The 26,839-nt window shown below is 46.7% G+C and overlaps 1 protein-coding gene across 1 annotated transcript; it reads left to right on the top strand.

Moving 5' to 3' along the window:
• The first annotated feature begins 9,592 nt into the window (after window positions 1-9,592).
• Window positions 9,593-23,111, top strand: LOC129146442 (butyrophilin-like protein 1). Its single transcript, XM_054698673.1, has 7 exons — window positions 9,593-9,856; window positions 11,324-11,421; window positions 13,502-13,849; window positions 22,083-22,364; window positions 22,481-22,681; window positions 22,944-22,964; window positions 23,057-23,111. The coding sequence occupies exons 2-7, from the start codon at window positions 11,334-11,336 to the stop codon at window positions 23,089-23,091; spliced, it is 975 nt and encodes a 324-aa protein (XP_054554648.1). The 5' UTR covers window positions 9,593-9,856; window positions 11,324-11,333; the 3' UTR covers window positions 23,092-23,111.
• The last annotated feature ends 3,728 nt before the right edge of the window (window positions 23,112-26,839 follow it).

The raw sequence follows: 26,839 nt of genomic DNA, 5'->3' as shown, positions 1-26,839 counted from the left end.
ACCTTATGCTTGTGCATTCACAATTTGCTTAGTATAAATAAAGGACTGCTGAGACCCTTAGCAGGATGATGTCAGCACCCTGATCAAGTGTTTGCATCTCCTCATTCCCCCTTCCCCTTCCCCTTCCCTTAACATTTCTCTACAATTGCGCGGACGCCTTCCCATCCTTCAGGAACCCCTGACACACAGACTGCTGTGGCTGGCTCTCAACAAGAAACATCTAATACAGCATGTTAGCTACAAATATTGGGGCTTGTATCCTCATTTTGGAGAAAGGCGAGCACTTCTTCACTTGTAAAGGAAGCTTTCTTTGATATCTGAAAATAAGCAGTGTATACATTGTGAGTATGAAAGCTGAGTAGTCAAAGATGTGGACTCTCCCATCACCCATGTATAGCTTCCTGGCCTACATCCCCCTAAATCTCCCCTGTTTGAATGCAGGCTTTTCTGCCCTCCCACCATTAGGATTGCCCTGTCTGATGGGGCACCTGCAGTTGTTACATTGTTGCAAACTATCTTGTTTACTTCTGTGGGCCATGGGAGGGTATTGAGATAGTTACCAGAGAAGCGAAGCAGGAGAGGCAGGGCAGAGAAGGGGAGAAAGAAGGCAAGAGAACCCGGAGTGAAGACTTGCTGGGGCCTTGGAGGCTTGTTGGCTTTCTTGCTCTGGGGCACCCCTGCTTACCATGTACCTGGATGCTGCACTACATGTAAAAGCCCAGTAAAAGCCTGAGAAAGCCACTGAGGGCTCCAGGACTCTCCTTTACCCAGTCTGCTTGGATCATAGATACCTGCTCATTGGCCTTCCTGCCCCTAAAGTGACCCTGAAGCTGGACCCCAAGAGTGTGTTCCTTTGCCCCCTGTACAGTGTCAGGATCTGCCCTGGAGGGAACATTCTAGTCACAGCCAAGGACACACGTCTCTCCTGGTTGTGCTGCTTTTCTTCTGGAACCCATGATGGGATGTTGGTCTTTTTTTTTTTTTTTTGTCAGCTGTTGTGACCTCCTCATCTCTTATTAATAAAAACTATTAAAACACTACAAATAGGTGGAAAGTTGGGTGACATGATTTTTCCTTGTCATAACAGAGATTACGTTATTAGAAATAAATTTATGTAATTATTTGGGGAATGTTTAATGTTTTACCTGGGGTTTTATCATTCATGAAGGACGTGTTTTCTGTGAAGTCACTTGCTGTCAGGGCAGTAGAAATGTAATTCAAGATTATAGTTTATTGCCCTGTAGACATTAATTGCTCTTTTTCTTCTTTTATTTAAAAATATTTTCCTTTGTATTCATTTGAAACAGCCATTGCTCCTGGACAATAAAGACCATATTCTTCAAATTCATTTTTTGTAGCAGGTTACAATTTATCATTTTATTACTATTAAATAATTGAATAAATTACTTAATTATCTGAGAGTCTAATGACTTCTGAAAACTATACACTATTTCTCACTTTAAAGACAGATTTTTATTTAAAAAAGCTTTAATTAGAGTAGAAAACCTTGATAATTTACACTTGATAATTTAAAGCAAATACACTAAAAATCCCCTGCTATTAAAATTAAAACAAGAAATACTGAAATCCCAGTTTTAATACAGCTCAGCACCTACCACTGCAGAGCTGAGGAGCAGTCTGAGGAGAGGAGGAGACACCGGTTCCAGACAGGATAGGGCAGACCCTGGGTCTAGAGTGAAGCTGCTCATCGGACACTCATGGTCCTTCTCATCTTGTTATAGAAATTCTGGCCTTTTACCCAGGCAGAGGAAGAACAAATGGTACTTCAGGAATGGTGAGGTGAGGAAAAGCTTTATTGCTCATGCAGGAGGTTCCAGACCTGGGTAGTCCTGTAAGGACTGAGCACTGGTTTAAAGGCAATGTATTCCTTTTACACAAAACTGTCTTCATATTTGTTATATTGATAGCATCGTTTTCCAGCAGGCACAACCATTTGCTGCAAAGTCCCCAGACAAAGGAGAGGGGGGAAGATGGACAAAAGGGGAAAGAGGCAGACACCCAGATGGCCTTGGAGAGACAGATCAGCTTTTACTGGCTACCAGACCCTTCTGAAATGCAACTTTGTTTAGAAAAGAGTGCTGAGGCCCTGCCCAGGGATCTTGAAAGGGAAGAAGCTGTAAGTAAGCAAACTTGTTAATTATGCCTGCCTGCCTTGGAGTCTTCATTACACCTGGACTGGAAGTTCTGTTGGAATCTTTATTATATTCATTTGCTCAATAATGTATTTTCTCATCAAAAGGAGGAATCAAAATCATCATTGTGTGTGTGTGTGTTGTTTTTTTTTAAAGATTTATTTATTTTATACAAGAACCGGGGTACAGGCCAGATGCGTGGGAGCGTGAGAGGATTCACCCGAGACAGAGCGGGGAACAGAACAGGCAGACTGACGAAATACACTGCGGAGAGGAGCAGCGGGTGAGACAGGAGAGGTCTGCCCCACCATGTAGGATCCTCGCCAGCCAGCCGGGATAGAACGGGCACTGCAGAGGCTGCGGACAGCTTCACAGTGCAGTGCTCAACCACCTGCGCCACCAGGGGAGGCCCATGTGTATTTCTTTTACTTTCCCATCTTTTCCTCTCACCAGTTGCCCCACCCTGCCCAGCAATGAAGCAATCAGACACCGCTTTGACCATTTTCCTGCAGTGGAAGAGAATCCAGTGAACTCTTCATCTTTACAAAGTGAAGATAAAAGAACACCTGTACCCCTATGTTTATTTCAGCACTATTTATAATAGTTAAAACCTTTCCAGGTTGTTTCCACAACCTAAATGCCCAAAAATAGATGACTGGGTCAAGAAGATGTGGTATATACACAATGGAATACTAATAAGCAATCACAAAAGATAATCTCATGCCATTTGCAGCAACGTGGATGGAGCTAGAAGGGATTATGCTCAGTGAAATAAGTCAGAAGGAAAAAGAAAAATATCAGATGGTTTCACTTATAACAGGAATATAGGGTAACCAAATAAGACTTCAGTGTAAAAAAAAAATAACAATACACAACACAACACAACAAAAACAAGTATAAATCAGAGACATCCTGCAGGGAAGGAGGAGGGAAAGGGATCAGAGAAAGGAAGGGAAGAGCCACAGATGGGACTGTGGTGATGGTGCAGGGGTGCAATGGTGAAGGAAATTCTATTGGGATAATACCTAGAAGATGGGGGGAAGCAAATATTATTTAAAAATGAACAATGATGTAAAAAAATAAATAAAATAAAATTCCACCATCTATATTAGTTGACTCTAAGGGAAAAAAAAAGATAAACCCTACTGATTGCAAGATAAACAGAAGGGGTTTAATCCTCCCATCAATGGTTGTACTTTAAAATTGCAACTTACTTTATATATTGCACTGAAATTATTTCCAAAGTACTTAACACCATGAAAAGACTACAGGTATTATAGCTTGCTTGAACAGGAAAGTATATTATTAACCCACCAGCATCAGAACAATTTATATCTGACAAACAGAACAGTGAACAGGGAACAGTGTGTGCTGACAAAGCAGCAGGAACAGGCCCTGAGGAGCTGGAAGGGGCAGGGAGGGGGGCGAGTGTCCTTCCTTCAGGGTGTCCAGTGTCCCCCAGTGTTGTCCAGAGACACCTGCCCTGTGCTATGTCCCTTCTCCCTTCCCCTCTCCACATGGACCCAAGGGCAGCACTGGGGGGAGATGAGGTTTGTGGGTATGTCCTCTTGGGGCAGTTCTGAGTCCACGTTCCCCATCCTGCTCCCCTCCCCCTGAGGGGTGTGAAGCTGGGGACTGGGTTGCTGAGAGCTGGGGTGGGGGTGGCCCACATCCTACAGCTGCAACCCCATCCCCCAGGAAGTTCGTGGATCATGTCACTACACAGAGGGCAAGACTCAGGCGCCTTCATCTCTGTCTGCAGGTGTGAGAATCAGGGGCCACAGACACCACCTGTGCAGCCCAGCTCCTGCACTTAGGTGCTCAATATGTGGATTTTCCCCCTCTGTTTCTTCATCAAGTACTCTTAATGCCTTTAGGCCTTGAGAATTGTCCCTATTGGACAGTGATTGGTGATGTTTGAGGGGGTAAATATGGAAGAGAGAATTATTCCTTGTCTCTTTATTTATTTTCAAATTAAGTTGGAGATTCCAAGATGGACTCTAAGTCGAGATGATCATAAATGAAATTTTAAGGATGACAAAGTGGGATGTGTTCAAGAATACACAGAAATCTTGAGTTTTAATAGCTCAGACCAGATTTCAGGTAGAAACCAAGCATTTCTGTGCATCAGGGTCAGTCAGTTTGGCTTCATGAAGACAGACACAGCAGGCCCCTCAGGAGAGGCAGAGTAAGCCCTGGCAGGACAGTCCTGCTGGTGTGAGACTGTGACCCTATGAGGAGTCGGGTCCCTGGTGTGTAGAAGGCGGTGTGAGGATGACAACCTGGCAGAAGGGTGATGAGGGCCTCAGTCACCAGGTAGTGACTCTGTTGCCTGAGCCCTGGAAGGGTCTGGGGGACAGACACAGGTGCTGCCCTGAATGATTCCAGCTCAGTGAGATGTGATTAGTGACAGCTTTAGATTTGGGGGAGTAGAATAGCAGACAGGGGAGCATGGTGGACACTGTGTCTATCAGAGGCTGGTGCCCAGGTCAGAGGTGATGACTTGTGTTCTCAGTGAACCGAGGGCTTTTCTAAGTGAGCAAGGCCGAGGGACCCAGGAGCAGCAGCAGCGTCTCCTCTGCAGACGAGCTCAGTTGAGGTTGGTGAGGCCCCTCTCTGCTGGACATGGAGCAGAACTCACAGGACCTACCCCTGGGATCCCACATCTTTGCCAGATGACACACGTCAGAGCTGGGTTGGCGGACAGGCCCCCCCAAGCCCAATAAGCAGGTGTGGGGTGCACAAGTGGGATCAGGAGGCTGGCAGAGGCCCCTCTGAGCAGGTGACTTCAGACGTGGCCTGAAAGGTGAAGGGTTTGGGGAACAGAGGCAGCAGGAGTGTCAGGGACTGTGAGGAGGCCTGAGGCTGGGAGAGCTCCCTGACTTGGAGCCAGAGGGGGCCCCTGGCAGAGCAATGGGAGGGGCTCAGAGAGGGAAGGAAAGGCCTGGGAGACCCTTCTTTAAGCAGAGGGATGATCCCCTGAAGGGATGAGACAGGGAGATGACATGAGCTGACTGGAGAGAGTCATGATCTTGGAAGGAAATGGACTTGGGGAGGTGAGGCTAGAGGTGAGGTTGGGTGACCTTTGGGCCAGGTGAGAAGTGAGGGTGATGTGGAATAGGTGCTGGTCATGGACATAGATTGAACATTTGGGTGCATTGGAAGTAGACTGGGTGGGGGAGTGGACTGTGAAGATGAAGATGACCCTGGAGTCTCTGGCAGAGATAACTGGGGGGACACAGGGGCCCTTCACTGAGAAGGAGCAACCACGGGAAGTGAGAAGGGTGGGGAGGCCCAGGCTCCCTGGTTTCCTTGGAGACACAGAATTGGGCCTTCCTGGTGACCCCCTGTCCTGGAGGGACAGGATCTGGTCACTTTGACCAGGTCTCAGGTGACATTAACATCTGAACAAGCTGCAGGCCCCATCCACGCAGTGTGGGCAGGAACAGGTCCTGGCAGCTCCTGGTGCCCAGTGCTGACTCCTGTGTCCAGGGTGTGGGGCTCATGGGTCAGCTGCTGTGAGGAGAAGAGAAACAGTCCCCCTGAGGGCTCCTCACAGGCTCTGCCATGTGGGGTGACAGCTGACATGTGATCACTGGGGTGGTCACCATCGGGCACCCACAGAGCCCTGCATGGGGCTCAGAGTCAGTCCTGACTGGGCCCCACACTCACCCCTAGTTCTGGGTCTGGGAGCCAAGCAGCCTGGAGCACAGTGGGTGTTCAACAGTGGGTGCTGGGTGGGCACCTCCTCTGTGCCTGCAGGCCTGTCAGGGTGCCTGTTACTCCCCTCTGCTGGCTCCTCTGATCCTGCTCTTTTCCTGCTGATAACTGGGGTGTACTGTCCAGAGGGCAGGGTGGCGCCTGCTGGAATTGCACTTTAGCTTTCACTTTCAGATGATGGAAGGAGCCTGAGATGGGTGATTTGTTTTTCTGGGAGAAATTTGTGAGGACCCGTGGGCTGGCCTCTGTAGACATCCCTCAACTTGTGCTAGATTCTGCTTGTCTACCCCCTTGGAACAATTTTCTCTGAGCCATGAGGCCCCCTTGGCACCCAGCAGGACTCCTGAGCAGCTAACAGCAGGTGCTAACTCTCTAGGAAGATTTGGGGAAGCACTGAAACTTCTTAAGTATGAAGGGACGCCCTAGAAGCCCCAGCATTTCAAAGCAGGCATGTCAGTTTTGAAGACATGTTTCTTTTAAGAAAAGAAAGTGGGGAGCAGCTGACTGTAAGGAGGGGATGAGAATGTGGTGAGGCTGGGTGGGATGGGAGGTGGCCCAGGAAATGGTGCAGCTCTAAGAGGACCCAGTACATCCTCATTGATGGCTGTACTTCACTTAATAATGTGTCTGTAACACTCTTGGGGCAGGACGCTATTCTAGAATTTTAGGTCATGACTCTTCAAATACAGTTCAGGTAATTCTCCTTCCAACCTTGCTTGGGAGATACTGATACTATTCCCATTTTTCTGGTGGGGAAAGTGAGGCAGGGAGGTTAAGAGACTTGATGAAGATGGTCACACACAGTGGCCAATTCCAGCAGTGAGCTCAGAGTCAGCCTGCAATGTCTGTCCTTCCTGAAACATCGCCTACCTGCTCTTAGCCCCTAGCCTTGAAAGGAACCAGGTCTGTCCTTCTTGGTCTTAGGGCCTGTGGAGTCACCAGGAAGGGCCCTGCTCCTGCTGGTGGGGGTACCTGGGCCCTGTTCCCCCCTAACCCAGGGCTCCTGGCTGCCCTGCTCCTCTGCATGGGCCTGGCTGCCTACTGCCCTGTCTCTCCCCAGCCCTGAGGAGATGGCGCCCTGCTCCTGCCCCAGCTCTGTGCTCTGCCTCCTCCCCTCCCTGCTACTACTCCTCCAGCTGCCCCCCACTGGGGGGTCCTAAGGTGACTGTGACCCTCCCTGTCCTGTGTCTCCCTGGGGTGGGTGGGGCCCAGGGGCTCTGGGAGCTTCTACTTCAGGAATTGTCTTTGCTCATTTGAGTTAGCATAATGTTCTCAAGTTCCATACGTGTTATTTTAAATGGCATGATCTTACTTAAATAAAAAAAAAATATATCTGAGGGACTCCCTGATGACTCAAGTAGTTGAGTTTCAGCATTATCAAGCTATCACCAGCCACTGCAACATGAGTTTGACCCTGGCCAGGGAGCTACCCTCATGGCGCAGCAGACCTCTCCTGTCTCACCGGCTGCTCCCCTAGCAGTGTATTTCAGTAGATCTGCCTGCCCTGCTCCTCACTCTGTCTCTGGTGAATCTTTTCACCCACCCTGACCTACACCACAGTTCTTATGTGCATAAATAAAAATAAAGCTTAAAAAAAAATCTGAGTGCATTTCATCATGTGTGTGTATATATGTAATTTTACTATTTATTTGAATATACCCTGTTCCTGTCTCTCTCTTCAAATTGTGGCGCATCCATTATTCTTATGTTGCCTTTCCTTATCAATTATTTAGTTCTTCCAGTTTTTCTTCATTTTTCTCTTTTTTCCTCTAATTTGGTCCATTGTTCATTATTATTGGATGTCACTGATTTGATCTTCTCTTTGGTCTTTTCTGCTCCAGTAGCTTATACAGGAGCAAGTAGCTCTCTGTTGACCTTTTTAGAGGTTCTGTCTCTGATGTTCATTTAAGGCTTCAATTTCTACTTTCTGTTCCCTGATTTTATTTTCCAAGACATTCATTTATTATTCTCAATTTTGTTTTATCTCTTTGATTCACTTTTCTATGTTTTCTCCATCTCTTTGGCTTTCTTTATGATGGCAATGCTGAACTCCACTTGATAGATATGATCCTCCATGGCTTTTTAGTTGTGTATTGGAGAGTTGTTCTCTCTCGTGATTTCATGTTCCCTTGAGGCCTCAAGTTTCTGAGGCTTATTTTGCTGCTTTAAATGTCCAATTTTTGAAACTTATGTAGGACTAGAGACCTGATCCTTGAGATGCTGAGTCAGAGACCATGGGGCCTGCAGTCATCCAGCCTCTGGGGTAGGTGCTCTGGCTGGGGCATGAGAGTTCATGTTTGTGGCACACCTGACGCCACCTCTCTCAGTTCAGTCCTGAGACTCAGCCCTGTGCATACCGTCCCTGAGCTTCAGGAGGGCAGAGCCAGTCCTGAGGGGATGTAGGGGTGCGTCCAGCTTTGTGCCTTGTTGCTTCACTGGGGACATTGAGAGCTGGGCGCACCCAGTCAGAGCTGTGAGTCCTCACTATTATTTCTCCCTGCCCAGGGTCATGTGCCTTGTTGAGTGACCACCACAGTGTGTGCTGCAGCCTCCCCCACCCTGACAACATTTTCCAGGTGTCTCTCTCCACCTACCTCTTGTTCAATGAAGCATGATTCTCCTGTGCCCCTTTTGGTGCTGTCTGTGGGCAGAAACAGGTGCTTCCCTGAATGATTCCAGCTCAGTGAGATGTGATTAGTGACCCATTTATATTTGGGGGGATAGAATAGCAGACAGGTTAGCATGGTGGACACTGTGTTTATCAGAGGCTGGTGCTCAGGTCAGAGGTGATGTCTCGTGTTCTCAGTGGACTAAGGAGTTGTCAGAGTGGACGAAGCTGAGAAGCCCATGGGCAATAGAAGTGTCTCCTCTATAGATGAGCTCAACTGAGGCTGGCAAAGTCACTCCCTGCTAGACCCAGAGCAGAACTCACAGGGCCTCGCCCCGGGATCCCACATGGTTCCCAATGACACATGTCAGGGCTGGGGTGGAAGACAGGTCCCCCAAGCCCAATAAGCAGGTGTGGGGTGCACAAGTGGGATCAGGAGGCTGGCAGAGGCCCCTCTGAGCAGGTGACTTCAGATGTGGCCTGAAAGGTGAGGGGTTGGGGAGCAGAAGCAGCAGGAACATCAGGGACTGTGAGGAGGCCTGAGGCTGGGATAGCTCCCTTAATTGGAGGAGTCACCTGAGCCAGAGGGGGGGCCCCTGGCAGAGCAATGGGAGGGGCTCAGAGAAGGAGGGGGAGGCCAGGGAGACCCTCCTTTAAACAAAAGGGATGAGACAGGGAGATGACATGAGCTGACTGGAGAGGATCATGAACTTGGAAGGAAAACAGGGCCCCTGGGGGCTCCTCACAGGCTCTGCCAAGTGCGGTGACAGCTGACCTGGGGTCACTGGGGTGGTCACCCTCTGGCAAAGGCTGAGCCCTTCATGGGGCTCAGTGGCAGTCCTGACTGGGCCCCACACTCACTCCTAGTTCTGGGTCTGGAAGCCAAGCGGCCTGGAGCACAGTGGGTGCTCAATAGTGGGTGCTGGGTGGGCATATCCCTGTGCCTGCAGGGCTGTCAGGGTGCCTGCCCTTCTCCTCTGCTGACCCATCTGATATGCTCTTTCCTTCCTGAAACAGGAAGGAAGTTCTCCCTCGGGTGCACTGTCATGAGGGCAGGGTGGAGTCTGCTGGGATTGTATTTCAAGCTTTCACTTTCAGATCGTGTAGGAGCCAGAGAAGGGTGAATGCGTTTTTAAGAGAAAATTTGGAGGATCCCCAGGATCCCACCCCTGGTGAGACACCCCTCAATGAATGCCTAAGTCTGCCTGTCTCCTCTCCTGAGAACCATCTTCTCTGAGCCATGAGGCCCCCTTGGCACCCAGCAGGACTCCTGAGCAGCTAACAGCAGGTGGTAACTCTGTAAGAAGATTTGGGGTAACACTGAAACTTCTCAAGTTCCATGGGACCCCCTAGAAGCCCCAGCATTTCAAAGCAGGTATGTCAGTTTTGAAGACATGTTTCTTTTAAGAAAAGAAAGTGGGGAGCAGCTGACTGTAAGGAGGGGCTGAGAAGGTGGTGGGGCTTGGGTGGGGATGGGAGGTGGCACAGGATATGGCCCAGCTCTAAGAGGACCCAGCACAACCTCACTGAAAATTGTACTTCACTTATTTTAATAATGTGTCTGTAACATCCTGGGGCAGGACCCTGTTCTAGAATTTTAGGTAGTGACTCTTCCAATATAATTCATGTAATTCTCATTCCAAACTTACTTGGGAGATGCTTGAAAGGTGCATGCAGCAGGCCGGAATGCAGGAGCCAACCAGGAAGCCCACCTGGGGGGCAGGAATGCGGATACCTGCCTGGAGGATTCAGGCAGTGAGCCTTCCCCCTCCCCCTAGGAGTCTCTTCTCAGACAAAGAACCTCTACCTGCCCTACAAACTTTTCCCGCCATAGGAGCCCAACTACCCACCTTCCCCCTAACAACGTGCGTGACTCCACTGACCCCCGCCTTGGGTCTGTGAGGTCCGCCCGGGGCGCAATAAACTTTCCCTCCCTTTGAGAAATGTAGCCTGGCTCTCCTTTTCTTTACCACGCCCAACCTTTCAATGCTGATACTATTTCCATTTTTCTTTGGGGAAAGTGAGGCAGGAAGGTTAAGAGACTTGATGGAGATGGTCACACAGAGAGTGGCTGAGTCTAGAGATGACCTCAGAGTCAGCCCCAGAATCTGCCCTCCCAGGACCGTTGTCTGCCTCTCCCCGAACCCCCACAGTACATGGTTTGAGGGTTTGTTCTCTGAGCAGAACTCATTTCCTTTCTCTGCTGCTCTTTCTCACTGGGTTCCTCACCCTGACGCAGAAATCCCCACAGTTTGAGAGGAAGAGGAAGAAACCCTCAGTGGGGATCTGACCTGGCTCCTGCTGTGTTTGGGGCAGGAACTTGGCAGGAGAGCTGGGGAGGGACTTCAGGCCAGCTGAAAAAGCAGACAGAGCAGGACAGAGCCTTAAGGGGGGACCCTGACCCCTTGGGGACAGGGTCATGTGTCCTGAGGCTTCTCCTGGGGGCTTCTTCTTCATGGGGGGCCTCGGTCTGGGCCTCTGTCCTGGGGAGTCACTGGGTGTGATGATGGGGAGGGGAGGGCAGTTTGCACCCTAGACCCAGGTGCTGGGAATGGAGGGGCCTGGTGTTCTGAGCAAGTGGGTCTGGTGTGTGGGTTCCATGGGGTGGGAGGGAAGGAGAGATGCTTTTCTCCAATAAACCTCATGGTCTAGCAGCACAGAGGCTCAGAAGCCCTAAGAGGAGCCAGGTCTGTCCTCCCTGGTCACAGGGCCTAAGGGGTCACCAGGAAGGGCCCTGCTCCTGCTGGTGGGGTAGCTGGGCCCTGCTCCCCGCTGAGTCCAGACCTCTTGGCACCCTGCTCCTCTGTGTGACCTGGCTGCCTCCTGCCCTGTCTCTCCCCAGCCCTGAGGAGATGGCGCCCTGCTCCTGCCCCAGCTCTGTGCTCTGCCTCCTCCCCTCCCTGCTGCTCTTCCTCCAGCTGCCCCCAGGGGGGTCCCCAGGTGAGTGTGTCCCTCCCTGTCCTGTGTCTCCCTCCGGTGGGTGGGGCCCAGGGGCTCTGGGAGCTCCTCCTTCAGGAATTGCCTTTGTTCATCTATCTTAACATAATGTCTTCAAGTTCCATCCTTGTTGTTTAAATGGCATGATTTTACTTATTTAAAAAAAAATTCGGTGGGCCTCCCTGGTGGTACAAGAGGTTAAGTCTCACCATTATCAAGCTATCATCGCCACTGCAGCAGGAGTTTCATCCCTGGCAGGGAGCTGATCCACATCTTGTAGCAGACCTCTCCTGTCTTGCTAGTTGCTCCCCTCAGCAGGCTATTTCTGCCGTCTGCCTGTTCTCCGCACCCTGTCTCTGGTGAATCCCCTCATTCCCTGCACCTCTGGCTTACACTCCAGCTCTTGTGTGCATACTTAAATAAAAATAAATCTTTAAAAAAATGTGAGTACTATTTTATTATGTGTATGTATATATGTAACGTTAGTATATTTCTTTGAATGTATCTCTGTTCCTGTCTCTCTCTTCAAATTGTGGAATATCCATTATGCTTGTGTTGCCTTTCCTCATAGATTTGGTTAGTTCTTCCAGTTTTTCTTCATTTTGCTCCTATTCAGTCCATTGTTCATTATTGCTGTCAGGTCACTTATTTGACCTTTCATTTGGTCTATTCTGCTCCAATACCTTCTCCAGGAGTGAGTAGCTTCTCCTCTAATCTTTTTACAGCCCCATCTCTGTGATTTTAATTTAAGACTTCAATTTCTGTTTCTTTTCACTCATTTTATTTTCCAGGTCATTTATTGTTCTAAATTTTGTTTTTCTCTTTGATCCACTTTTCTGTGATTTCTCCATTTCTTTGACTTTCTGTATTACGGCAATTTGAACTCTACTTGATAGTAGGATACTATCTTCCATATCTTAGTAGTTGCATACGGCAGAGTTGGTCTAGTCTTGTGAATTCCTATTCCCTTGAGATCTCAAGTTTCTGACACTTATTTTGCTGCTTTAAACTTCCTATTTTTGAAAAACAGCATCTGTAGTGGTAACTTAGATAGTTGAACTATTTCTAACTTTCCATTGGGTGACCCTGTTGTGTGTTTAGATTTGTAACTTATGTAGGAGTAGAGACCTGATCCTTGAGATGCTGAGTCAGAGAATGTGGGGCCTGACGTCATCCAGCCTCTGGTGCAGGTGCTCTGGCTGGGGCGTGTGAACCCATGTTTATGGCACCCCTGACACTCGCCTCTCTTAGTTCAGCCCTGAGACTCTCCCTGTGCACACCGTCCCTGAGCTTCAGGAGGGCAGGGCCAGTCCTGAGGGGGGAGCGGGGGTGCATCCAGCACTGTTTTCTGTTGCTTCACTGGGGATCTTGTTAGCTGGGAGGACCCTCACTGTCAGCTCTCCCTGCCCAGGGTCACGTGCCTAGTTGAGTGACCACCACAGCATGTGCTGCAGCCTCCCCCACCCTGACCACAGCCTCCAGGTGTCTTCTCTGCCTAACTCTTGGTCAGTGAAGCATGACTCTCCTCTGTGTCCCTTTCAGTACTATCTGCCTGGTGACTGCTGTATGAGAGTGTCCAGTTCTGTCGTAAGCCTGGTGTTCTCTGGCTGCCCTGTCCACTCATTCACATTGATGATCCTCTGTGTAATGAAACTGATTTCCTCAGACACCTTCTTAGTCCCCGCAAGAACTCTTTGGAAATGTATGTTCTTGTGTAATCCCAATCGGCTGCATCAGACCTGGGGTAGGGTCCCCACATTTTACAATTACAAGCCCTCCTAGAGATTGTGATCCTGGAAATGATAACCATGGAGCTAGAGTTTGTGATGGAAGGTCCTGCTATCAGGTACACTAGTGAATGAGGGAGCATCTTTGACATTATTTGTGGACCACAAGTGTAGTTGGACACAAGTGTGGTTCGGAGATCTTCCCAGATTCAGAATTGTCACTGTTAATCCTTCATGTCAGCTGTCTGCTCATAGACACCTTCCTCAGCCTGGCAGGGCCTCCCCCAGTGATGGTGTGTGTTCCCTGAGATAACTGTGTCTCTCACCCTTTCTAACTCTCATGTCTGCGTTCACAGAGAGGTTCCATGTATTTGGCCCCCCAGACCCTATTGTGGCAGAGCTGGGCAAGGACGCCACACTGCCCTGCTCCCTGGATCCAGCCATGAGTGCAGAGAACATGGAGTTGAGGTGGTTCCGGTCCAATGACTGGGAGTTAGTCTTCACCTATCAAGACGGACAGGAACGACATGAAGAGCTGATGCCCCAGTATGCAGGGCGGACCTCACTAGTAGGGAAATTCCTCAGCAAGGGGGAGGCTGCTGTGCATATCCGCAAGGTCCAGGTGTCTGACAATGGGCTGTACACCTGCAGCTTCATCAACGGAGTCTTCAGTGACCAAGCCAACTTGGAGCTGCAGGTGGCAGGTTGGTGACATGTTAAATATCTCACAGTCCTGGAGTTTTGGAATTGGGGAGAAAATAAGGGGAATGCACTTTAGTTTATCATATCATTTATGAGTAAGAAAAGGCTTATTAATTCATGTTTTATGAAATGTAAACATATAGGGTACCTGCTACATGTCTGGCCCTGTTCTAAAGTCTTAGATACAAAAGCAAAGTTTTCACTCTGTGAGTTTATATTTGTAGTGAGAGAGAGAGCAACTGTAATCAATAACCAAGGCATAAATGACATTTGGAAGTGAAAACTGGTGAGGACAGGAAGCTAAATGGAGCAGGGAGATGGCTCAGGAAGGTGGGGCTGGGGCTAAGGGCAGCTTGCAGTAATAAGTAGCAGCTCAGGCTGGTGCCATGGGAGCAAAGACTCCAGGGAAGTGGAAATACAGCTGAATAGATATCTGAAGTATGGGTGTTCCTTTCTCCTCAGTTTATAGACAGATAATTAATATGTGTCATATGTAATGTGAGGCATACCAATAATGACTGATTTATATATATAGTGAAGTGATGGCCACCATAGGTTAAATCCATCTGTCTGCTATTATAGGTTTAGCAAAAAGAAAGAAAAAGAAGCAAAAAGGGGAAAGTTACCTCATTGTGAAAAAAATTCTTTGGAGTTTATCCTTTAACAACTTCCCTACACATCACAAAGCAATGTTGGCTACAGGCATGTTGTACATTACAGGGAAGGGAATTTCTATGTGGAGGCACAGCCCGTGTGGATGACCTGGGGGGAGCGTGCTCACACAACAAAGTGGAGTCCTCATGGCTGGTGGGAGAGAGTGAGGAGCAGGGTGTTGTGAGGGGACAATACTCTCATAAAAAAATGGGGTGAGTACATGGTGGAGAGGTCAAGGGTGGCTGATGAATGCCACTAAAGGTAATCAGAAAAACTTCCATATGATGTAGATACTTGAGCTGGGACGTCATTTGATCTAACAGGGTTCTATAAAATGCCTCATACCAGATGAAGAAAAGACGATGGAGTCCGCGGAGCCTGGTGACTGTGGACAGCTGCTGTGTAACAAAGAACCACAGAAAAAAAATCTCTCAGTGGCCTGTAGTAATGGACTTGTATTCACATGGGCTGGTGGGGACTTCAGCTCACCTCACATGGACTTGACTATTCTCCACTGAACTTACGCCTACATTTTTTTTTGTCAGATGAAAATGTCACCAAGTGGACCTTGGTGACATTTTTTTTTGTCAGATGAAAATGTCACCAAGTGGACCTTGGCTGGGCTTGTTGCATGAATGGTCACTGGCTTCTGGCTGAGGGAGGACAGTTTCAGGGGAAAGGCTGGTGACAGGCCCTGCTCCATCCTTCCATGGAGCTGGCAGAGGGAAGACCCATGGGGCCAGCACTTTATTTATTTATTTTTTTTAATCTTATTTATGTATTTATTTATTTTTATCTTTTACATCCTTATTCATTTTTTTTTTGTCTAGAAATGTCTTTATTTTGTTCTCTTTCTTAAGTATATATACGTATGTATGCATACATATATATATACATATATATGACAGTTTAACATGTGCATGAATCCACATGTGCCAACACTGTATTTTACACTGTCCATTATTAGTCTTTTCCACCACAATGAAGCAGATTTCATTTCCATTTCACAGACCAGAAAAGGAAGTTTGGGGAGGTTAGGTCTCTTGAAAATGGATTTACAGCTAAGAGTGGAAGAAGCTTATGAGTCATTGTGCCCCAGAGTTTACATAATTAATCAATCCCCCCACCCCCATGTGATGTCATCTTTTTTTTTTCTTTTTCCCCCCCATTCTGACCACAATCCCTCCCCTCCCGCCCCCACCCCCCTAAAAGTGTCTCTGGTTCATAGTTTTTTGTTGATTTTGATTTTCACTTTCTTATAGTTATTCATTTTCCTGGTCCCTTATTTAAGTTTTCTAGATTCCTGCTATGAGTGAGACCATCCGGTATTTTTCTTTTTCTTTTTGGCTTATTTCGCTGAGCATGATCCCTTCCAGCGCCATCCATGTTGCTGCAAATTGCATGTGTTTATCTTTTTTGAATGCTGAGTAATATTCCATGGTATATATGTACCACATCTTCTTGATCCAGTCATCTATTTTTGGGCATTTGGGTTGTTTCCAAAGCTTAGCTATTGTAAACAGTGCTGCTATAAACATAGGGGCGCAGGTGCTCTTTGGAATTACTGTTTCTGTGTCCTTTGGGTAAATACCTAGGAGTGGAATGGCTGGATCATATGGAAGCTCTATGTTTAGTAGGTCCAGAAATCTCCACACAGCTCTCCACAGTGGTTGGACCAGTTTGCACTCCCACCAACAGTGCAGAAGAGTTCCTTTTTCTCCACACCCTCGCCAGCATTTGTTGTTGCTAGTTTTTTTAATATGTGCCATTCTCACTGGTGTAAGATGGTATCTCATGGTAGTTTTGATTTGCATTTCCCTGATGGCAAGTGATGTTGAACATTTTTTCATATGCCTGTTGGCCATTTGCATTTCCTCTTCAGAGAAGTTTCTTTTTAGCTCTTCTGCCCATTTTTTTGACTGGATTATTTTCTTTGTTGTTGCTGAGTCTCATCAGCTCTTTGCAGATTTTTGTGATCAGTCCTTTATCATTAGTGTTGGGTGCAAAAATGTTCTCCCAGTTGGTGGGGTTTCTCTTTGTTTTTGTTATTGTCTCTTTTGCTGTGCAGAAGCTCTTTAATTTGATGTAGTCCCAGCTGTTTATCTTTGCCTTCACTATCACTGCTTTGGGTGATGTGTCTGTAAAGATGTCTTTGATGTGCAGATCACGTAGTGTTTCGCCTATATTTCCTTCTATATATTTTATGGTTTCAGGTCTTATGTCTAGTTCTTTAATCCATTTTGAGTTGATTTTTGTGTATGGTGTGAGGTAGTGGTCAAGCTTCATTCTTTTGCATGTAGCGACCCAGTTTTCCCAGCACCATTTATTGAACAAACTTTCTTTGCTCCAATGCATAGTCTTTGCTCCTTTGTCAAAGATTAGTTGACCATAAATCTGTGGATTTATTTCTGGATTTTCTATTCGATTCCATTGGTCTGTATGTCTGTTCTTGTTCCAATACCATGCAGTTTTGATGATTATGGCTTTGTAGTATAGTTTGAAGTCTGGGAGTGTAATGCCTCCATTCCCTTCTTTTTTTTTCAGGAGAGCTTTGGCTATTCGGGGTTTTTTGTGATTCCATATGAATTTCATCAATAATTGTTCTATTTCTTTGAAGAATGACATTGAAATTTTGATTGGAATAGCATTGAATCTGTATATTGCTTTTGGAAGGATGGCCATTTTAATAATGATTATTCTTCCAATCCACGAGCAGGGGATGTCTCTCCATTTCTTTGTGTCTTCTTCTATTTCTTTTAACAGTGTTTTATAGTTTTCTTTGTATAGGTCCTTTATCTCTTTTGTTAGATTTATTCCCAAATATTTGATTTTTTTTGTTTCAATAACAAAAGGGATGGTTTTTTGATTTCTTCTTCTTCAGATTTATTGTTTGTGTATAGGAAGGCTACTGACTTTTGCATGTTGATTTTGTATCCTGCCACTTTACTGAACTGATTGATGAGTTGAATTAGCTTTTCTGTGGAGTTTTTGGGGTTCTCTATGTATAATATCATATCGTCTGCAAATAGTGATAGTTTGACTTCTTCTTTTCCTATTTGGATTCCTTGGATGTCTTTCTCTTGTCTTATTGCCCTGGCTAGGACTTCCAGTATTATATTGAAAAGCAGTGGTGAGAGTGGACATCCTTGTCTTGTTCCAGATCTTAATGGAATTGCTTTCAGCTTTTCACCATTGAGAATGATGCTGGCTGTTGGCTTGTCATAGATGGCCTTTATGATGTTGAGGTATGTTCCTTGTATCCCAAGAATTTCAAGGGATTTTATCATGAATGGGTGTTGCACTGTGTCGAAAGCTTTCTCAGCATCTATTGATATTATCATATGGTTTTTATATTTCTTTTTGTTGATGTGTTGGATAACATTGATTGATTTTCGGATGTTAAACCATCCTTGTGCCCCTGGAATGAATCCTACTTGGTCGTGGTGAATTATCTTATGGATACATTGTTGGATTCTGATGGCTAAAATTTTATTGAGGATTTTTGCATCAGTGTTCATTAGGGAGATTGGCCTGTAGTTTTCCTTTTTAGTGTTGTCCTTGTTCGGTTTTGGTATTAGTGTAATGTTGGCTTCATAGAACGTGTTTGGTATTGTCCCTTCCTTCTCAATTTTTTGGAAGAGTTTGTGAAGGATAGGCACTAATTCGTCTCTGAATGTTTGGTAGAATTCATTTGTAAATCCATCTGGTCCTGGGCTTTTGTTTTTGGGGAGGTTTTTGATTACCATTTCAATTTCGCTAATTGTAATTGGTCTGTTTAGGTGTTCTATTTCTTCTTTATCTAGCTTTGGGTGATTGTAGAGTTGTAGGAATTTGTCCATCTCCTCTAGATTATTAAACTTATTTCCATATAACTGTTCATAGTAGTTACTGATTATTCTTTTGATTTCTGCTGTGTCCGTTGTGATTTCTCCTCTTTCATTGATGATCCTGTTTATTTGTGCTTTCTCCCTTTTTTCCTTTGTGAGCCTGGCTACGGGTTTGTCTATTTTATTGATTTTTTTCAAAGAACCAGCTCTTGGTTTCATTGATCTTTTGGATTGTTTTTTTAGTTTCAATTTCATTTATTTCTGCTTTGGTTTTTATTATTTCTTTTCTTCTACTGGTTTCGGGGTTTTTTTGTTGTTCTTTTTCTAGATCTTTGAGCTTTGAGATTAGGTTGTTTCTTTGAGTTCTTTCTTGTTTCTTGATGTGAGCTTCTATTGCTATATATTTTCCTCTTATTACTGCTTTTGCTGCATCCCATACATTTAGGATATTGGTGTCCTCCTTGTCGTTCAATTCAAAAAATTTTTTAATTTCTTCTTTGATCTCCTCATTAGTCCAGTGGTCTTCCAGTAGTGTGGTTTTTAATCTCCATGAGGTAGGAAAGTTCCTTGCCTTCTTTTTATGGTTTAGTTCTAGTTTGATGCCTTCATGGTCAGAAAAGATGGTTGGTATGATTTCAATCTTGGTGTATCTGTTGATGTTTGTCTTGTGCCCCAGTATGTGATCGATCCTGGAGAATGATCCGTGTGCGCTTGAGAAAAATGTGTACTCCGTTTTTTTGGGGTTTAGTGTTCTATAGATGTCTGTTAAGCCCAATTGCTCTAGGTCCTTATTTAGAGCTTTGGTTTCTTTACTTATTTTTTGTCTTGTTGATCTATCCATTGTTGATAGTGGTGTGTTGAAGTCTCCCACTATGTATGTGTTTTCTCTGATGTCTGTTTTCAGAGAAGACAACAGTTGTCTGATATATTTTGGTGCTCCTTCGTTTGGTGAGTATATGTTAATGAGTGTTATTTCTTCTTGAAGTATTGTCCCCTTGATCATAATGTAGTGACCATTGGGGTCTCTTTTTATCTTTTTGAGTTTGAAATCTGTTTTATCTGATATAAGTATAGCTGTTCCTGCTTTCTTTTTTGGCCCATTTGCTTGTAGGATTGTTTTCCATCCTTTGACTTTGAGCCTATTTTTATCTTTTGTAGCTAAATGTGTTTCCTGGAGACAGCAAAAGGTTGGGTTTTGTTTCTTAATCCAGGCTGCAACTCTGTGTCTTTTTATTGAAGAGTTTAGTCCATTTACATTTAGAGTTAATATTGATATGTTAACATCTGTATTTGCCATTGTGTTTGTCTTTCCTTTGATTTTATTTATTTATTCTTTTAATAACTTTTTTTTTTTTGGCCTTCTTTCATTGTTATTCGTCCCTCTGAGGTTCTGGCTTTAGGACTCCTTGTAGTATTTTTTGGAGTGGGGGTTTAGTTGCAATGAAATTCCGGAGTTTCTGTTTGTCTGGGAAGGTCCATATTCTTTCTTCAAAGAGGAAGGAGAGCTTTGCGGGATAGAGTATTCTTGGTTGGCATCTGTTTTCTTGGAGTCTGTTGACTATGTCCCTCCACTCTCTCCTTGCCCGTAGTGTTTCTTCGGAGAAGTCTGATGTCAGCCTGATTGGCTTTCCTTTGAATGTTATCTGTTTCTTCCCTCTTGCCAGCTTCATTATTTTTTCCTTGTCCTGGATTCTTGGGAGCTTTACTATTATGTGTCTTGCTGTATTTTTTCTTTCGTCGTGGAAGTTTGGTGTTCTTCTTGCTTCTTGTATATCAATTTTCAGCTCCTTCTTCACATTTGGGAAGTTCTCTTCAATTATCTCTTTGAATATTTTCTCTGTTCCTACTTCTCTCTCCTCTCCTTCTGGTATTCCTATAACTCTTATATTTCCTTTCCTCATGGAGTCAGATAGTTCCCGAAGTCTTTCTTCATTCTTTTTCCTTCGTACTTCTCTTTCCTTTTCTGTTTTGGTTCTTTTTATTTCTGTGTCTTCAAGAGCACTTATTCGTTCTTCCATTTCATCAATTCTGCTTTCATTGCTTTTCCCAGAATTCTTTAGTTCTTCCACTAATTCTTTGATCTCCTGCATTTCTTTTACTTCCCTCTTTAGGGACTCAATTTCATTCTTCTGATCGTTGATTATTTTTCCCTTATCATTGTTTTCCTTTATGACTTCTGTCAGTTTTTTAATCACGGCAATTTTAAATTCTCTTTCTGGAAGGCTCAGAAGTTCTTCCAAGTTACTGTCGTTGCCATCTGGGGGCTGGTTTTCTTTTTGTGGTGTGCTTTTTCTCTGGAGAGTTGCTAGGTTGCGTGTGGTTCTTCTCCTCCCTACTGTCTGTTTTCTAATTTGCCGTATGCGTTGGGACACTGTGTTGTTGGGACTGGCCGGCATCTTGGGTGGGCTTCTCTTCTCCCCTCTGGTTCCTCCTGGAGTCATCTGTCAGTTTCAAGCAGTCTTTATTGGAGAAAGGTCCCTGTCCTAAAATGTCGATGTGGGGACACACTCCCCTGTGCGCCTGGTTTGCCCCGGCGGTGGGTTCCTGCTCCCCCTCTGGGCTTGGACTGCAGGCCAGAGGGGGTCTGGCGTGGGCGAACTCCCCCTGCTCACCTCTGGCTCCTGAGGAAGCCTTCTGCAGGTAGTCTTTACTGAAGAAATGTCCCTGTTCTAAAATGGTGATGTGGGACACACTCCCTGCGCGTCCGGTGTCAGGCACACTCTTCTGCGTGCCTGGTCTGCCCTGGCTGTGGGTGCTCGCTCTCCCTGTGGGCTCAGACTACTTGTTCGGAAGGGGCCGGGTGTGGGCTAACTCCCCAGCTGGCCACTAGCTCCTTCAGGAGCCTGTGGGGGCCAGCACTTTAAACCTCTGCTGAGTCACATGAGCTGATCTCTCATTAGACACACGAGGTCACATGACTGAACCAAAAGTCAGAGTGTGAGTAAAATGTATATGGCAGAGCATGAGATAGATATGAAGAAGGACGAAGAATTAGGAACATTATTATTACTAATTTACCTCAGATGAGAAAACAGCATGAGTTCAGATGTAGAATTTTGGGTATGAAGAGCATGTGAGGAACAATGGCAGATGTAATTGGGATGGAGAGGGAGGGAGAGGGAGGGAGAAAGGGAGGCTGGTGAGGTGACATCTGGAAGTGATGTATGAGGAGACATAGAAGCTGAGGAAGAAGAAGCCTTGGGTGAGGGTGCTTAAGGACTGGGCCCTGGGACTGCGCTGACTTCAAGGAGCAGGTGCAGGGAGAAAAGTCAGGAATGGGGCTCAGAAGGGGGCCAAGTTGCAACAAGCCACCCTCAGAGGGAAGTGACCAATCCAAAATGGAGGTGGTTTCAAGATGAGTTCAGGAGTGTCCTGGATGAATGGAGACTGGGTGAGAGGACCTTGGAGACTGAGGTTGAGTTTGGCAAATGGGAGACTTTTGTCAAATCACCCAGAACAGAATGGACTAGAAGGAGAAGCTGCCGGATGGAGGCTAAGATGTTGGTGAGAAATGAGAAAATACAGTGTTTATGGATTATGAGGTGTACTCTTCTAACAAGAAAAGAATTCTACAAAGATTTGAACATGTTTATATAATTATAAAAAAGTAGGTAGAAAGGTAGAGATGAACATGTCAGGTCATCATCTTGCCCCAGGTCTCCCCCAGATCCCCTCAGAGTGCACCTTGACAGCCTTCCCTGGAGGTGTACACAGGAGGGCCTTGCCCCACCTGGCTCTCATCTTCCCTCCGCAGGTGTGGGCTCTGCCCCTCAAGTGCACATCACGGGGCCAGAAGGGGATGGTGTGCGTGTGGTGTGCGAGGCCTCAGGCTGGTTCCCAGAGCCCCAGGTGAAGTGGAGACACCCCCGTGGGGAGCAGTTCCTGGAGTTCTCCAAGGTCCAGGCCCAGGACAATGAGGGGCTTTTCCGCGTGGAGGCTGCTCTGGTGGTGAGAGACAGTTCTGTGGGGAGCGTGACCTGCTCCATCCTCAACCCCATCCTGCACCAGGAGAAGGCTATGGCCATTATCATCCCAGGTCAGCACTGTTCCCCACTCCATGCCGCCTGCAATATCAGATGGGGGGCCGGCACCCCGAAGTGTGCTGGGCTGGACTGTGTCCTAATGGGGTCTCTGTGGGGTCTCTGTCTGCAGAGCCCTTCTTCCCCCGGACCTCTCCCTGGAAGCCGGCTTTCCTGGTGAGCCTGCCCTTGCTGCTGCTCCTGCTCCTGGGGGCTGCCTGCTACACCCAGAGAGAACATTCCACACAGATGCGGGAGCTGCAGGAACAGGGGGATCTGGGCCAGGCTAAGGAGGAGGACAGACAGACCAAGGAGGAGGCCCTGAAGGGCACAGGTAAGGCAGGACAGGGGCCAGGTTGTTGAGCAAAGCAGTGGGTGATGAGAGGGACAAGCTGACACCAGAGTCAGAGCCCAGGGTCCCTCTGCAGCAAGATCAGAGCAGGTGCTGGCCCCAGAGGGGACAGTGGAGCTTGGAGGCTCATGTTGGTCTGAAGCAGGAACTTCTAAGACCCAGAGAGATTCATTTTTGTGTCTTCTCTGGGCACAAACTTTGTTCTTAGGGACAGTTTATGCTTATATTTTTAATTATCTTTCAGGTGAACTCCAGGCAATTCTAGGTAAGCTCTGCTCTCCCTCCTGAACTCTCCGTGTCCCCTTCGTAGGAGACATTCTGGTTCTTAGCTCACCTGTGTCCTGTGTTGTCTTTCAGACCAGAGGAAGGCAGCTTACCTGGCTGGTGAGTGATGCTCCAGGGGTCCTGGGTCCCTGTCCCCTGTGCTCAGGGGTCCCTCCTCTTGGCTGTCTAAGCACAGACATGTGGACCCTTCCCTGGGGTGGAAGTGGGAGCTGGTAGGAGGCAGGACCCTGCTCCATGGGCTCTCCAGATCTGATTTGGGTGCTGCTTTTCCCCCATTCCTGGGATCCTGGTGGGATGGTGGCCCTTGGAGTCTCCTGCATCCGGGTCTCATTTCAGCCTTGACTTTCCCACCATGGTGCTGCCTTTCTAGTCCTCAATGCATTTCGTTCTTGGTCAGCACCTGGAAGTAAAGCAGCTGCTCTGGGATTTTATAACTAAATGGACTCTTGAAGTTTAGGAGTGTGAACTCCTGCTGCCCTTTCTCCCACATACCCTTTCTCCTACATAACCCCAGAAAAGTCTGTTCTCTCCACCCCTGAAGATGCTGATCTGTACTGCTGGAGAGGACAGGGTGACCTTGCATGGGAGGGAGTGGGGACTTTTCCTCTCCCAGAGAGTTTTTATCACTAGAAATACTGCATTTGGAGCTGGTGTGATGTCCATGTTGTGTTTTGATTTCATCTTCCCATTAATTTCCAAGGAAATACTGAATGTAGTAATTATGGAATAATATGTATATTAAAAAATATCTTCCCATATATCATTTTTGATCCTGTGTAGCAACAGTGACTAGAAGGTGAAGCAGGAGCTTTGAAGGCTGTGGGGCCCGGAGCCACTCAGTGACTTGCCCAAAGCCCCATAGCAGCGGCAGGCAGGGCTGGGTCAGTCTGTCCTGTAGACTCCTGACCTGAGCCAGGGGATTCCCCACCACCCCCTGCTGTCTGCACAGGGCAGGAGGTCATGACCTCTCAGCCTCTCCCCTCCACCCCCTAGAGAGTCTCACCTGCAGAATGGGGGAGCCTAGGGCCCTTGGATCACAAGAACAGGTGGTTGTGCTGAGGTCTCACTTGTGTGTTCCCTTTCAGCCTGGAGGAAGGCCCAGCTGTACGCAGGTGAGTGGCCCTGAGGGTCCTGGGACCCCTCCCAACCTCCCCTCTGCCCCTTCTCTATCAGGGACCCCAACCAGGAATGATCTGGGTCCCTAGTCTTCCTTCACTCTTGAGCCTCCATCTGAGAACTGCAGGTCACCCTCTGACCCCTTGTCACCTGGTCCTTCCTGTGGGTGAGGTCAGTGGGGGGTCAGTGTGAAGAGAGGCTGCAGCAGGGACAAGTGGTTCAAGATTTGCTGATGTCTCGAAAATTCCAGATATCCTACTTCCTGCTTCGGAGCCAGGTCTTGCTACGGGGTCCGGGGTTATGGATCCTTCTGGATCCCAAATCCCAGTCCTATTTTGGATCTAGTTTTTGTTTCCTGTTTCCTCTTGATTCTCTGTCTTCTCATGCATGCTCTGATCCATGTTCAAGCTGCATTTTTCTTCTAATCCTTGTGGGTGCTGAGGAATAGTTGTTTAGGGAAGGTGTCTGAGTCTGGTCAGAGCTTCTGCGGGTGTTTATGATTCTTGGGCAGGGGCCTGTGAAGGTTCTGAAATTACTGTAAAATCTAGATTGTGTGTGTGTGTTTGTGTACTTTAGGTGCCTTTATAACAAGATAAACAGTGTATGATTTTCAGAACCATCATCTTTTTAAGGAGAATTCTGTCTGACATTCTCATGGTTGCTATTATTTAGGTTTTGTTTTGTTTTGTTTTTTTTGAGAGGCAACTATGTAGACTGGAAAAGAACAAACCTAAAAAGGTTATAGTCCATTTACAAGGAATTGGGGGGAAATTTGAAAGAAAAGTCTGGATGGAGATAGAGAGGGGAAGGAAGGAGAGGGGAGTGTGGGAGAAGAGCCTTCTAGAAGTTTTGGGCAGAGTCACCAGTTTGAATCTGTGCTGTGCAGACACTGTGAAGGGCTTGGTAATGAAGCACAGTGGGCCTTTTGAAGTACTTCAGATAAAGTCACACTTTAAAAACCATTATCGAGCGACTGTCTAATTGTAGTTTCTCTCACATGATCCCCCCAGTGCCTCCAGAGCAGGGTCTATATAGGTCCTGCAGGGAAGGTCAGAGATGCTGATGAGGGGAGATCTGAGCCCCCTGAGCTTGAATCACACACCCTTTCCCTGCTCAGGAGTTTGTTTATGATCCTGGACACAGACCCTGAGCCACAGAGAAGGGTCTGTAGGGGAGGGACCTGGGACCAGGAGTGTGAGGACCCTCCTGAGAGTCCCCCTGATTCTCCTGGGGGCTCATTTCCACACAGTGAGGATCACAGAGTCTTTTTTACCATCATTCCAGCCTCTGCTGAGTTCATGTCTCACGCATTTTAACATAAACTTTCCTTTGGCATGCAAAAAGAATGATGTGTTTGAATGAAACACATTAATGCACTAGAATCAACATTTTGATATTGACAGATTCACAGATGGATACATGTGTGATCTTGTATTATTTGTAAAATTTAACAAAAATTTTTCACTTAAAGTTTTGCTACAAAAATGAACTGACTAGTGCAGTCAGTGCACACACAGTCCTGGGCACGCTGTGTCTCACATTAAATACCACTTTGATTTTCTCTTTTTGTCCCTACTGCTCCTGTTCCTGTTCTCCTCCACGCCTTTTTTTTTTTTTTATTGTTGTATGAAGAAGTATGGTGTAGAGCATTAGAGCTGGATGTCAACAATGTCAGCAAAAACAAGAAAATTTATAATCTCTCTCTTTTACAAAGAGGTCACATATATTCCACCCAATTATTGCATGTGATCTTGTTTCTTTTCTTTACTTTTCTTTTTTTTAATATTTATTTATTTATGCATACAAGAGCTGAGGTACAGGACAGAGATGCTGGGGGGAGAGAGGATTCACCAGAGACAGAGTGGGAACAGAACAAGCAGTTTGACTGAAATACACTGCTGAGGGGAGCAGTGGGAAAGACAGGAGAGGTCTGCTGCACCATGTGGGTAGCTCCCTGGCTGGGGATTGAACTTGTGCTGCAGAGGCTGCAGATTTCTTCATAGTGTGGTGCTTAAACCCTTGCACCACCAGGAAGGCCCTGATCTTGTTTCTTATCAAGATCTTGTGATCTTGATAAGACAAGTCTGGGAGGAAAAGAGCAAAATCAAAATCAAGGTGAAAAGTGCCATTGTCATGCGTCTCACCCATATCTGTGTCACCCAGTCCACGACCAAAAGGAAAGCATAGCTTTTTCACATGTCTCTCTGTTCCATGTGCCTCCTCCAGGTCTCCTGGCTCTCCATCCTGATTCCTTCCTTCGCAGTCTCCTCTGCAGCTTCTTCTACCTGCTCAGTTCCACCCTCCCTTGGGTGGGGCAGGAAACCTGGAATCTCCCTTTTTCCTGGGGACCACCCTGTTACACTCTGAGTGAGCTTGTGCAGGTGTGGCTGGTGTCACACATTTATACAAAGTGTGCACAAGAAGATGTTCCTATTCCATTAAATGTGGATCCTGGATTCTCCTCTCTCCCCCTCTCTCCTCACACAATTGGGAAACTCAGGCTTTTCCCTGAAGGCCTCAGAGTCTTGCTGTGTCTGACCTGAGTGTTGGGGAATGACCTGCTTCCTCCTTCCCAGGCAGGTGTGGGGTGGGGGATGACAGGCCTGTTCTCCCCTATCAGTCATTTCAGGAGTCTCTGGTCTCTGGTCTCTGGTCTCTGGTCTGTGATCCTGTGTGGCACATGCTGATGGGGGCAGGGCACATCCCATCTGGTCATTAGGGCTTGGGGGTGACCCTCCC

The sequence above is a fragment of the Talpa occidentalis genome, unplaced genomic scaffold (assembly GCF_014898055.3).
Source record: "Talpa occidentalis isolate TD23 unplaced genomic scaffold, MPIMG_talOcc4v2.1 talOcc4.2, whole genome shotgun sequence".
NCBI classification, from domain to species: Eukaryota; Metazoa; Chordata; class Mammalia; order Eulipotyphla; family Talpidae; genus Talpa; species Talpa occidentalis.
The sequence above is the reverse complement of the archived record's forward strand: the minus strand, read 5'-3'. Positions and strand labels throughout refer to the sequence as shown.

Bases quoted from the DNA above. Each gene is read 5' to 3' on its own strand.
- LOC129146442 (XM_054698673.1), top strand. From the start codon at position 11,334: ATGGCGCCCTGCTCCTGCCCCAGCTCTGTGCTCTGCCTCCTCCCCTCC. The intron at 11,422-13,501 runs GTGAGTGTGTCC...CTGCGTTCACAG, and splicing joins GCCCCCAGGGGGGTCCCCAG to AGAGGTTCCATGTATTTGGC. The intron at 22,965-23,056 runs GTAAGCTCTGCT...GTTGTCTTTCAG, and splicing joins TGAACTCCAGGCAATTCTAG to ACCAGAGGAAGGCAGCTTAC.